Here is a 14,543-nt window from a genome sequence, read left to right on the forward strand (position 1 = left end):
TGGGTGAATAAGAAATACGATCATTTTGGCTCTCCTTGAAATTTGATAATGTAACTGAAACTGTGTCAGACCCATGCAAAAAAATGGTTTCATTAACTGCTTTAAAAATTTTGTTAGTTTTTGTTTGAGCATTCATGTGTCTGCTTTCCACCTTCTAATGAGTATACAAGAGTAGTTTTTTCATTGTTTATATTCTGTGAAGTATGATATGCATCTATATTTTTGTTTTTGTTTTGTGATGGCTTCTGTGTTTTACAGTCTGGCACCCAGTTGGAATTCACAGTTCCAACTAAATTGTGAATTCATTAGAGAAAAGGGCTTGTTACTTTATTGTTATTTGTACCTCCATTGTTGAAAACAGTGTTTGCCCAGTAATGGATATTAAATAAATGTCTAGGAAACAGAAAAGGAGGGAGGAACACATTGATAATTTGGAGAATGGCAGACTTACGTACTTGGAATTCAAATTTTGGTTTTTGCGTGTGTTTGCACAAGCTGTGAATTCATTTAGTGTATTTATGTCTAATTTCAAATTCCTTCTTTGATATATGATAGTTGTATCTGTATCTGGGATTTGATTTTAGTTCCTGTGAAGTGTCATTATAGTTGGTATTGCATTTTTTGCACTAACTGTATTTGGATCAGGTGTTTAAGGCCCTTTGTAGTTCTTTGATTTTTATGATTTGTAAATTTGGTATTTCCAACTCTTAACAATTTTTAGTAATTGACAGGTATTTCTATTTTTTATAAATATACCTTAATGGTTACAGAAAATTCACAATAAGTTTTTGGAATGTTAAACAAATTCTGCCTTTAGTTTTTCATTTTCCAGAACCTTTATGGTGCTCATTTACAGATCTAAATCTTAAATATTATTTATAATGGAAGATAGTAAACAATGCAAAGAAATCACAAAGTAAATTTTAGTGTTTTTCTCCTTAAGCTCACAACAGAGAAACCAAATAATTAAATAGACCACATTCTTAGGATAGACTGAGCCTAATTTAAGTATAAAACACTCCCTTCATTGTTTAACACCTCATTGCAACTGACATCTCCCCTACAGTGTGAGTCAGCTGGAGGCTTCGCTATGTAATTAATGCATAATTGAAACCTCCTCCACACAATTATAGTACTGGCTGTACCCCATAGCTCATTTGGCATAGATTTTATTTGGTTTCATGTAAAATTAAGGATTTTTCAATTTTTTAGCCCTTCAATAAATAAATGAAACAGAACAAAACCTACCATAACCTTTAACATCCCTAAATAACAAAATTAAGGTTATATTATGAAAGTATTAATAAATACATTTTACATATAATTATAAATGTGATCTTGAGAGAAGTTCTGGTAGGACTATAAGTTTATTTAAATAAAATGATTGGATGGCACTCATGATTCTGGCCATGATGATAGAGGACAGAGTTCCAGAAGAGAGATTGCATGTAGAGAGTGCTTCAAATATATCTAGAGGGTTCCCCTCACATTTAGTCAAATACTACTGAGCACATTCATATGAGAAAACTACCTGAGGCCTGGGGAAGAAGCAGGCAGAACAATTACTGGAGTTTACTCTGGACCATGAATAGTTTGTTCCCAACAGCCACAGTTAGTGCAAAAGGATTCAACCACTTTGGAAAACAAATACAGTTTCTTTTTTTCTTTTTCTTTTTTTTTTTCTCGTTACTTTTAAGATACTATTGCACTACATTCTAGCTTCCTATATTGGTTCATAGGTCACCTGTTAGTGTGATAATCAGTCCTATGAAGGAAATCTGCTTTACCTGGTTATTTTAAAGACCATTTTAAATTTGTTTATCTGTTCAACCTAGATGTAGATTTCTTAAATATCCCACTTTAGGATTCATTAGAATTAAGTGTATGAATTTGTGTTTTTTGTCAGTTCTGAGTCCTGGCCCTTTACTTGTGTATCCCCCCTGCCCCTTTTCTCTTCTCTTTCTGGGACTTTTTCAATTTTAGTGGTTCTCTTTAGTTCTTTTTCAAATCTTTGATCTTTTTAAAAGTATTTTTTTCTCCTGTCCATATTTGCAATCTTGTTTTATAAGCTTTGATCTTTGATAATTGCATTATTAGAAGTCCTTAGTTACCTTTTTCTTTTGACAGTTGTTTCTTTCATGATGCCTCTCATTTCCTTGTGTGTTTAGTTTAGTACATTTAATGTTTTTCATTGTCTTCATTTACTGTTCATTTTCCTTGGAATTTAAAATGAAGGTGGGGGGGAGGGGTAATCCAGAAAAGGTTTACATTTGTGTTTGCTAAGTACCTGGGAGCATTGCCAATATTACATCACTTTAAATTAAATTCTCAGTTTGAGGTTTTTAAACATGCATTGTTGCTTTTTCTTTTCTCTACTTTTCAAATTCTAACTTCTTTTATTTAGGAAAAAGGAAAACTATATTTTTAACCTGGGAAATGTTCATAAACTTGCTCTGTTTTTAAAATAATGTAAAGTCTATAATCTATTTAGCTAAATCATTTATTTGGATTTTATTCTTTGACAATACTAATTATTTCAGTAGAACTGTACTTGTTTAAATAGTAATTACTTTAGTCATATCATCACCCACACTCCTTTACTCATGGAATGTAGAGTGGAATAAATAATTGCAAATATTGGATAAGTCAGTGGACATCATAATATTTCTCCAAATCACATATATTCATCCATCACATCAGTTGTGCAATTCTGGTTATATTTGTTAGAACATCTTTAGTTGTAAATGATAAATACCAACTCAAAGTAGCTTTATCAAAAAATACTTTATTGACTCAACGTGACTGAACAGTCCTGGCTTCTGACAGCTAGACTTAGTGCTAAAATGATAAAATCAGGAGTTGGTCTCTCCATCTCTCAGGTTCTCCCTTTTCAGGGTCAAAGAGAATTATCAAAAACTCCAGGTTACTGATCACAGTAGAAAGATAGTGCCTGTTTCCCAATAATTCCAGCAAAAATTCCAGGTTTAAGTCTCATTGGCCTGGCTTGGATAATGTGTTTATTATTGTGGTCAGGGTGCTTAATTCTTGCCTCAAATTCAAGTGAGGGCCAATTTACAATTCTGAGATTTGATTTTCCTTGCGGTTGCCAGGGTGTTAATAAGGGCTAGGGGTGGGGTACAGGAAAAAGAGTGGGCAGTGGGTTTATTTCTAGCTTACCGTTATATTGAATTTAATCCCTGAGAGTCCAACCTTTGTGAAAGAAGGAACTTATGTTAGATTCCCTCCCTTGAGCAGAATTTAGGCTTTATTTCTTACTCCAGGATCCCAGGGAAATATAGTAAAAAAAAAAAAAAAAAAAAAAAAAGGCTTAAGTTTAATTAGTTTGCTAGTGCCTTCCATGAATAGAGAAATCTACATTGTTATTCTAACTTTAAGTTTAGGAGAGTAGGATAGAAGATTGATCCTTACGTTACCACATGAGATCAAGGCTGAAAAACATTTTGAAAAACAGCTGCATTTTACTACAGTGAAGGCTACTATTCTAAAGACCTAGATATATTCAGAAATTAAAATACTAGAGCATGTAAAAATTACAGGATGATAGTTAAAGAACCATGTTAATGACTCTGAACTTAGTAAAACATCAACAAATATGTGAACATGCAAATGCTATGTAACTCATTTCTTAATGTATTAGAAGTGAATTAGGTGTTTAATAGACTTATTTTAAAAGTTGGATATTATAGATCACTCATTTGTACGTATATAATAATTCATTAAAGATTGTAAGTAATTTTGCATAAGTAATTTTATACTTTTACAACATTTAAAATTTCAAAAGCTGGAAAGAGTGAGATGCAGTATTATATTTAAGAATGTAAACATTTTAATCCCATCTAGATATAGACTGAGATAAAGCGTCTTTCTCTTGGCAGTGAGACCACTTTGTATCTGGAATGTAAGCTTCAAGGGGGCAGTGACTATTTTTTTTTACAACTGTGTATATTGTATAACTTAGCACAATGTATCACTGTTCACTTGATACATTTTTGTTGTTTTATATGAAAACTGTTTCCAACAATGCATGTCTGTTAATTTTAAAGTGTTTAATTTATTCAGTGTTAGTATTACATTTGGCATTTTCTAAGTGGGCTTGATTAATAAATAACCAAAATCAATAGGTAGTAAAATGATTATCTGGAGGAGGTTTTTAAATGGTATGGAAATCTTAACTTTTCCATCAGATTTGACATGGATATGAAAACAGCTCAGAAATGAAGTACCGTTTATCACAATCACCATCTACTAAAAACTTTCATGAGTACAAGACTAGTATTACCAATGATGAATTCAGCATGTGATATTGAAATTTTTCAAAGGACTCTACCAAGTGCAAGGTCTCATGCATCCTGTCCACTCCATTTATCTGTCTTAAACTTTAGAAGCTGAATGAGTCTCAATGTAATGACTGCATTGCCCCCATTTAGTTGGTGGTGCCAGACGATAGCCAATAAAATATGCTAATAGAGTGTGTATTAGGAGTATGCATATTTTTAAAAGACCATTTTGAAATGCTTTGTGAATACCAACAATCTAGAGCTGGCAACAGCTCTGCAGATTGCTAAATTATTTTTGAGAATATCTGTTAGTACAGTGGAGAATTGAATCCCATGGTAGAGTTGGTAATTTACTAAATAACTAGCAGTATTTATACTAAGACAGTTGGCATATACTTATTTAATTCCTCCTTTAAAATTTGCAAAGCAACCCTGAAATTGGATAGCATTTTTCTAATTTTGCTAAGTCATAATCCATGAAAAGGGGTGTTTTGTGATGCTCTTAGGCTAAGTCACCTATCTGGGGAAAAGCCACATCATCTTCATGTCAAGTGACCTTTTGATTTATAATAAAATTTCCTTCTACTAGCATTTGAAAAATGAAGGATTAGTATGGTCTTTTATGTAACTTTGGAAAATGTTAAGTGCTAGATGAATTAATAAAAATTGTGTGTGTGTGTGAGAGACACAGACATACACACCAACTTACGGCCTGTGTGAGCTGAGTACTGTCATGGAAAGGAAAGATTATACTCCACACATTGTGATCTGTACATGCAGAGCAGGTTCATTAAAAAAAAGAGAAAGTTTGGTTTAAAACTTTCAGTATAATTTATTTTCCCATTTGTATCACATTGAAACATTTGACCTTTTCTCATCTCTGTTTTTTCAAAGATTTGTCCCCTCAGATGAAAAGAAGAAACAAGGCTGCCAACGAGAAAATGAAACTTTAATACAGAGAAGAAAAGATCAGATGCAACCAGGAGGCACTGCGATTAGTGTCACCGTCCCTTACAGAGTAGTGGACCAGCCCCTTAAACTTATGCCTCAAGACTGGTAAGATGATCTGTACTTTTATGTAGTCATTAAATTTTTTTTGTATAATTAAAAACTATCAAATTTTGTCATGAGTTCTAAATAGAAACTATCCCTGAAAACCATGTTAATGTCTAAGTTGGTCATTAATAATGTTCACATTGGATAGCTAAACTTTATTTTACTTATAAGAAACACTAACTTCAGGGGCACCTGGGTGGCTCACTTGGTTAAGCATCTGACTTCGGCTCAGGTTATGATCTCAGGGTCCTGGAATTGGGTCGTTGTCAGGCTCCCCATTCAGTGAGGAGTCAGCTTGCCCCTCTGCCCCTCCCCCGCTGCTCATGTGCACTTGCTGTCTCTCAAATTAAATCTTTAAAAAAAAACAAAAACACTAACTTCTGGAAAACTTAGTAAAAACTCTTTCCACTGTTTATTTGTTCTGGATCAGCCTTTAGAGCAAAATTTCCAAATAGATTAATGTTTTGAGAGCTATAGTTTTAGATTTTTGATTTGGAGAATTCACGTTTTTGGGTAAGAAATGATAAATGAAAGAATTGTTACTTTTATTGTAGGGAATAATTTAATAAAAAGAATAACATTACTCCTCTGGTTTAACTCTTTGATTACATTAAAGTGTCCTTTAATAAAATATTAAGTAAGCTATTTATAACAAAGTGCCTATAAACTCAGATTCATGAATTATCTTAAATTATTTTATTAATCTAAGCTGGAATAAAAATACAGAGTCTGAGAGTGCATCTCTGTGACATAGAGAATACAACACATTGATGAATTACCTGGTTTACCTTTGAAGTACTCATTAGTCTTCCCACATTAGAAAGTCAGGGCATTGAGAATATAAGTATGTTAAAAATTTATTATATGAAGTAAGATGAGAATTTCGGATACCAAGTTTAAAAATTCTAGGAAGAAGGAAAGTTACACCATTTGTTTTATATGTTTGTAGTTACTTGCAGAAAAAATAGGGTGTATACAGGTGCCGTCACCGTGCTACAAGCACTGCTTGTATGTCAGCTCGGTCCCTGGTCGTCGATGTCATAACCTAGGAATAATATTTTCCTTACCTTTTTTCTTTCTCTGTTAATTGTCCTTTTAAGAATTCACTGAGATTAGTATTTATATTATCCTGCTTACCTCTTAACCCTGTGAAACCCAGTAGGATCTAGGTGATACCTCTCCAGCAAATTTCCTTTAGTTTGGCAGGCACCTTGGGCTTTCAGCTATTGTATGGTACAAGCTATGTCATCAAATTAAGAGACCATTTAATAGTGTGCTCCGTTACCAAAGATAGTTTTGTCACTATGGGACGTATATCCTATGCAAGGAGGAAATTTTTTATTTAAGATTTAATGTTAGCCTTAGAGATTTTTTAGTAGATTAAGAATTTTAAGCTGTGGTTTTTCACAGTAACTTGAATTGTCGCTGTAGGTCTTTTACTTGAATAGAAGGTCACCCTGGTTTAAGGCTCTGTTGGCTGTGTAGTCTTCATCTAATGCAGTGGTTACCAGAGTATGATCTGCGAACCTCTGGGCATTCCTAAGACCCTTTCAGGGAATTGTAAGGTTAAAACTATTTCCATTATAGTACTGAGATGGCTGTTCTCAGGATTTATCAGTCCTCCCATAGGAACAGTAGCGTAACCAGTGCACAGGAGTAATCATTCCCTCCCTTTCTCCTTCTCACTCCTCTTCTTCCCTCCATTTCTCTTCTGACTAATGGACTGACCATACACTTACATTTCCTCATCTGTAAAATGGGGGTAATAATAGTAGTCACCTCATTGAATTGTTTGGAAGATTCAGTGTGTTAACATCTGTACAGTGTAAGGTGCTTAGAACAGCCCTGGCACAGAGTGAATGCTCATAGTACGTCGTAATGTTAACTGTTATTGTTTATATTACGGTTTTGTTCCGACTTCAGTTCTAGACTTAAACTGTTTATGGCCTTTGTACTTACTATAATTTCTCAATTTAATTAAGTATTTTGTGAACTAATGAAAAATATGAGGGCGTAGAGAAAGATTTGTTCTTTTTAGGAAAACAAAGTTGAGTGGTTGGAAAGACAAGTTGCTTTATTTTTTATTTTATTTTTTTTAAAGATTTTATTTGACAGAGAGAGGGAACACAAGCAGGGGGAGTGGGAGAGGGAGAGGCAGGCCTCCCGCCAAGCAGGAAGCCCAGTACGGGGCTCGATCCCAGGACCCTAGGACCATGACCCGAGCCGAAGGCAGATGCTCAGTCAGTTAAGTGTCCGACTCTTTATCTCGGCTCAGGTCTTGATCTCAGAGTTGTGAGTTCAAGTCCCAGGTTGGGCTCCACATTGGGCATGGGGCCTACTTAGAAAAGAAAAGAAAAGAAAATGCTAATAGAATTTAGGGTGAGTGAAATGTAAACAATTGGAAAAATTAAAGTTTGATGGTTTTTCTACTCAAGATTACTTTCCAAATAATCAGAACTCAAAAATAAGGCCTTGGGGCTTTATAAAATAAAATGATTGGTGAATTACTATAATTTATAATGTTTTTAATTAGAGTAAAGCATTTCAGATGTATTTGAATTTTAGATGATTTTCTTTTAAAACTAACTTTTTCAATTAATAGATCAAGTCTTGTTCCCTATCGCATTGGAAAAGTGGGCCCTTATTCTAGGAGAAGGGCAGATTAAAGGTTAAAAAGATTGCATATAAGGATTGTGTGTGTAATTATGTTTAAAAGGCTTAGGTGCAAAAATAGATGCATGGAAAGTGTAGCAATCATTAGTGTGCTCTAATGATAACATTATAACAAAGAGTTATGTAATTTGCTTCACAGATTTGTTGACAGTAGATTATATCACATGAGCAATTGAGTCCTTTCCTTAAGAATTTACAGTAATCAAATTTCATATTTGAGGTATTGTCTCAACCCTGGAGCTCTAACCACCCTGCCCCTTTTCTCTTTATAGGGATCGGGTTGTAGCAGTTTTTGTGCAAGGTCCTGCATGGCAGTTCAAAGGTTGGCCATGGCTTTTGCCTGATGGATCACCAGTTGACATATTTGCTAAAAGTAAGATTCTCTTTATTTTTTACCGCTTATCCAATATAGAAATGGTCTTGCTTTAAGAGAAAGCCATCTATGGCTCTTCATATATGATGTGTGTATCAAAGGATTCCATTAACATATGCTAATTTTTAAGCACCTGTGAAATATTTTTAAAGTCTTTTTTTGAACATTAATATTTTTTTGTGTACTTATATCTAAAAGTGAATTATCTCCCATTCCCTACATTAGGTCACTTAAAAAGCATTAATATTGTTGCACATCCACAGATTTTTATTAAAACTGATGGCCAGTTTTTAAATGGGTTGACTTCCGCTGAACAGTAATGTGTAGCTAGGACTTAAAGTACCATGTGACCTTTACCAGCTATTTCCATTGTCTAGAATGATTGTAGCATATTTGGCTTTTTCTTTTCATTCAAGTCTAAGTTCAAGTATTCTGTTCTTTAGAGAATCCTTCTCTGGCCAGCCTGGAAATAGCCATTACTTCCTTCCAGTTACTCTTTAAGCTCTTTTATTTTCATGATAGTACTTACTGTTGTTTGATATTATCTTATTTATACCTTTACTGTAAGTCTTCCCTGGCTATAAGGCCAGGTTCCTTGGTGGGAGGAGCCTTTTCTGCCTTGTTTACCCTTGAATTGTCATCACAGAAGAGTGCCTGGCTAGGGGAAGCATTCAGTAGATATCTGTTAAATGAATATTTCATGTGGCTTAGATCTTTTGGTGTATTGGTATAGTGAGATACACTAAACGTAGATTAATTTACTCTGGTTTTTGCAGTAGAGATATTCCAATATTCCAATTATTATTTAATTCGAGTACCCAATTAAGTTAGTAAAATTGTTTTTTTAAAAAACATTCTTATGAAACAAGTATGTTTATTAGAAATGACAACTTCAGTTATTATGAATATAGATTGTGCTACTGTAAAATCCAGCCTTTTTTTTTTTTTTTTTTTTTTTTAAAGCAACCTCAGCTTTGTTAGTGGTTACCACCATTCTTCCAAGATGGAAACTGCCCAAGCTTGGAAGTTTTAATCCTTTATTCTCTACTTTCATTCATTTTAGACAATGATTCTAATATTACTAATATTGTGATAGATTTTTGTTATTTCTGAAACTTGAATAATGCACAGGGTTGATAAATAGAAAGTTAAAGATATAGAGAGAATGGGAATTTTAATGAAAGTGAAATGTCCGTGAACACGAATGTTTTACCTACTTGCTTGCCTTTTTGAATAGTGTTGCAAAAAAAAAAAAAAATGATTATAATGTCTTCAAGATGTAAATGCTGCCTAAATTTCATTCAGAATGTAATGATGTTGTAATTTTTTTTGGTCAGATTGTTAGTCTTCTGAAATTTAGATAAGAAGAGACTTTTTTATACAGTTACCAGTTATGATTTTCTTCCATAAATTATTTCTTTTCAGTCTTCCTTCTTTAAGCTCTTGCTTCTATCAGCATTTAAAATGAAAGTACTCTTCTTGCCCCTTCCATCTTAAAACTCTTTCTCTTGACCTCAACTCTAGCTCCTCTTTTGAATTGTCTCTACTAACTCATTTTCTATTCAGTTCTCAATTAGCTGTTTGGCTCTCTTGCTCTTCACTAAACTATTCTCACCAAACTTACCAATGACTCAAATATTAGATACTTTTGACATCCTTATCAGAATTTGATTCTCTTCATTCATTTCTTCCTTTTTAAAATGTTCTTTTCCAAGGGCTTGTTACTCTTTCTCAGATTCTCTAGCTACTTTTCCTCTGGCTTTCCGCTACCTCTTTATGTCTAGTTTCTCTTCTCCTTTATTATAGATAACTCTCTCAAGGAGATCTGGTAGCTTTCAAATACCATCTATAACCCTCCCCTTATTCTAAGTGAAGTCTCTAGCTTTATATTCTGGGTCTATATATCTCACTAATTATGAGAGAACTCCTCTGAGAGGTCCTGTTGGTACATCAGACTCAGCCTGTTTCAAATGGAATTGTCTTGTACTCTCCCTCATTCTCACACTGTTTCTTTTTCTGAGTTAGTTTCTTTTGTAATTTTCCTAAGCCAGAAATTTAGGAATATATTACCTTTTAGCTCTTAGTTGGTCTCCTTGCTTTTTACTCTGCCTTTTCTAGGTTTTCACCCTTTCCCCCATAACACACATAGAAAATAGTAACATCTATATAGCATGGGAGAAAACTGAGCATCTGTATGGGCCCTGGTAAAAACTTATATTTTCTTCATATTGCATAATAGAATACAGAATTTTAGAGAAGATATTAAGTATTGATTTGTATAAAAAATGCTAGTTACCAATGAGAAAAATTTTTCATGAGTATCTATTTTATGTTGCCCGTTTGTCATCTGACATGCCATCATTATACCTACTAAATATTATTCAAGAGCATTCTCTCTCTTTTTTTTTTTTTACTTCTTTGTTCCTGTAAAAATGTCGACGAGATTCATGCAGTTTGCAAAAAATGAACAATTCTGAATCGTGTGAAGTATTTTGCTTTAGTATTCATTGTGCTACCAGATAGATGACTGGCTTTCTTTTTTTTTTTGTTTTTAAAGATTTTATTTATTTATTCATGAGAGACAGAGAGAGAGAGAGAGAGAGAAGCAGAGGGAGAAGCAGGCTTCCAAGGAGCAGGGAGCCCGATGCGGGACTCAATCCCAGGACCCTGGGATCATGACCTGAGCCGAAAGCAGACGCTTAACCATCTGAAACACCCAGGCGCCCCAGATGACTGGCTTTCTTATAAAAGAAGTTTGTTCTATTTTTTGCTGAGGATTAAAAACTAAAAGTCTTTTTTTGAATAAGAAAGATGTTTTATAGTAATGTCTTGGTGTAAGTTTGCTTGCCACCATTCCTTCATGCTAATAAAATATCTTGTATGATTAGAGAAACCTTATGCTTTCTCATTTGTGATTTAAGCTTTTTGGACTCTCACGTTTCACCTTTTTTTTTTTTTTAAGATTTTTTATTTTTTATTAGAGTACAAGCAGGGGGAGCGGCAGGTAGAGGTAGAGGGAGAAGCAGGCTCCCTGCTCAGCAGGGAGCCCGACGTGGGGCTCGATCCCAGGACCCTGGAATCATGACCTGGACCAAAGGCAGCCGCTTAACCGACTGAGCCACCCAGGCGCCCCTCACGTTTCACCTTAAGTTTTAAAAGTTGTCTGTTCTGGTGGAAAAATAAATACTATTTAAACTAAATCTATTGAAATTAAGGAGTGGGGGGGACTGTAGGCTTTTTATAGCTTTAGATAAATCATTTTTTTAAAATATAACTAATATATTTTTCAGAATGAGGGGTACCTGGGTGGTTCAGTCGGTTAAGGGTCTGCGTTTGGCTCAGGTCATTTTCCCAGAGTCCCAAGATTGAGCCCTGCGTCGAGCTCCTTGGTCAGCGGGGAGTCTACTTGTCCCTGTCCCTCTGCCTCCTCCTTGGCTTGTGTGCTCGTGCTCTCTCTCTCTCAAATAAATAAAAATAAAGTCTTCAAAAAAGAATGATTTAGGGGCGCATGGGTGGCTCAGTCTGTTCGTTGAGCATCTGACTCTTGATTTCGGCTCAGGTCATGATCTCAGAGTCATGAGATTGAGCCCTGCATTGTGCTCATCACTCAGCAGGGAGTCTGCTTGAGATTCTCTCTCTCCCTCTGCCCTTCCACCCATTCTCTAAATAAATAGATAGATAAATAGATAAATATTTTTTAAAAGAATGATTAAAAGCACATCATATTGAGAAAATTAGAAAAGTGAAACGTAGTAAGGAAAACAGGAAGTATTGAAATGTTGACTTTAATTTAAAAATTTTAAAAATTAAAATTTTTTATACAGATAAATATTCTGAAAATGGGTTTTCTCAAACTATAACATATAGCCCTTCTAATGATTCAGTTTAAATTTATTAAATTGAATTAAATTCAAAATGAATAATGTGTCTGATGAGGGGACCTTTTAATTATATAAAAGCATAATAATTCTGGAGTAATGTTTATATGTTTTCTTTTTGTGAGCACAAATGATTCATTTTGGATTTCCATCAAGAATTATACTTTGGGGGCGCCTGGGTGGCTCAGTCAGTTAAGCATCTGCCTTCAGCTCAGGTCATGATCCTGGGTTTCTGGGATCGAGCCCTACATCGACCTCTGCTCAGAGGGGAGTCTGCTTCTTCCTCTCCCTCTGCCTGCCACTCTGCCTACTTGTGATCTCTCTTACTCTCTCTGTCAAATAAATAAACTCTTAAAAAAAAAAAAAAAAAAGAATTACACTTTGTTCGATTCATTGTTAACATCGAAAGCCAGTAGGCCAGCCAGCAGTATGGAACAAGCAGTCCATAAAGTAGCTATCAAAAAAATTAACAAAGTCAATCATTTTTCTCTTTAGAGACCTCTAATACTAGATTATAATGATAGTAACAGTTATATTTTATATGCTAGAAAAAACGTAAATTGAAAGAAAAGCTAAACATCTTACATGTGTACATGTAAAACAAAAACTTCACAGATGGTAAATTGATTGCAAAATAAACTAGCCAGGTTGATTGAACTGGGTGATCAGAGAGAGAGAAAGATTGAAAGTAATACTTTATGGTCCATTTGTTAACCTTTTGCAATATACTGTACTTAGGAGGTTTTGCCCTAGAGTCTTTTATTTGCCCAAAACCCAGAATTAACTGTTAAAAATGAAAACCGGATCATTTTACCTTCTTACTCTAAACTTTCTAGTGGCTTACTATCATATTTGGAATAAATTTGTATTTTTTACCATAGCCAAATTCTACGTATAGGACATTGCCTACAAAAGAAGTTATACTTGTTTATAGAGTGTGCCAAGCTTGCTTTCATTTCAGAACCTTTTTACCAGCTGTTCCATCTGCCTGAAATCCTCTTATGGATCTTTGCTAGACTCACTTTTTATATCATTTAATTATCTACTTCTAGATAACCTTCTCACGAGGCTTTCCAAATTTTTCTTTTTCCCTTTTCATCATTTCTTACCAAGTTCCATTAGTTCTTACTCCCTAATTATTTCTTGAATCTTTTTCTTGCCAGGCATATATCTTCTCCCAAGTTGAGCAAATCTCTTCTCTAATTACTGAATTGTATCAGTAGTCACTGCTAAACACTTTGCAGTGATTCTCCCTATCTCTTAGATAAAAGTCCAAACCCCTTAATATGGCCTACATGGCCAACATTGTTCTGAATCTGTGGTCTTAACCTTTTACCCATTTTTTACATAACTTTGTATGATGCAGTTCCACTAAATTTCTTTTGTTCCTAGATGAAACCATTTTCTCTTTGAGCATGTTCTTGGCTAACTGGGTCACTTTTGTTCTGTGTTTGCCTAATTCTTACTCAAGCTTTAGATCTTAGATTAGAGATCATTACCTATGTAAGCTTTTCTGAATTCCTTGGTCTGGGTAAGGTACTCTTATGTTTCTGTGATATACTACACCTTTATCGTACTGTATTTGAATAGGTGTTTCTTCTTCTTCTTATCCTTCACCCAGAACGTATGTGTTTTATCTTACCTTATTCCTCATTTCAGTCCCAGTGGCTGCCATGTATAAACCCTCAGTAGGTATTTGTTGAATTGAATGTTTTTGAGGATGCCACAGTGCTTATTAGCATCTGTTTCAAAGATCACTTTGGTTATAATGTAGCTTCATTTGGTTGAAGAAAGTTTGATTTTTTTAAAGTTTTTTGTTTGGTTTAGTTTTTTGGTTAATGTCTATATTGGATATTTTTATTCTTTTGTAAAATATTTTTATAATTTTGATTGCAGTTTGAATAAAAAATATTATTTCCCCCCATATAGTTAAAGCCTTCCATCTCAAATATGATGAAGTTCGTCTAGATCCAAACGTTCAGAAATGGGATGTAACAGTATTAGAACTCAGCTATCACAAACGTCATTTGGATAGACCAGTTTTCTTACGGTTCTGGGAAACATTGGATAGGTAATTCTGATCCTAAAATGCACTTACTTCTGCTTTATTGTAGTAATTTTCCTTTCTCCTCAGTTAGATTTTAAGTTCATTAAAGTTGTGAACATATCCCCCAGCTCCCCTTTTCGAACATTGTCTGATTTGATGATCCAGTAGATAATTAACAAATGTCTTTGTTATACTGATCTTAGAAACAGATGGAGAAA

At 34.3% G+C, this 14,543-nt stretch overlaps 1 protein-coding gene across 2 annotated transcripts in view; it reads left to right on the forward strand.

Moving 5' to 3' along the window:
* Positions 1-14,543, forward strand: part of CDC73 (cell division cycle 73) — a 122,622-nt gene that overhangs the window by 97,638 nt on the left and 10,441 nt on the right. Inside the window, exons 14-16 of one of the 2 annotated variants that reach the window (XM_032422506.1) lie at positions 5,193-5,354; positions 8,300-8,400; positions 14,208-14,349. In XM_032422506.1, coding sequence (XP_032278397.1) covers positions 5,193-5,354; positions 8,300-8,400; positions 14,208-14,349 — 405 coding nt within the window. The remainder of the gene's footprint in view (positions 1-5,192; positions 5,355-8,299; positions 8,401-14,207; positions 14,350-14,543) is intronic. The other variant, XM_032422507.1, reaches the window with a different exon arrangement.

This window comes from Phoca vitulina, unplaced genomic scaffold, assembly GCF_004348235.1.
Source record: "Phoca vitulina isolate PV1807 unplaced genomic scaffold, GSC_HSeal_1.0 scaffold26, whole genome shotgun sequence".
NCBI classification, from domain to species: domain Eukaryota; kingdom Metazoa; phylum Chordata; class Mammalia; order Carnivora; family Phocidae; genus Phoca; species Phoca vitulina.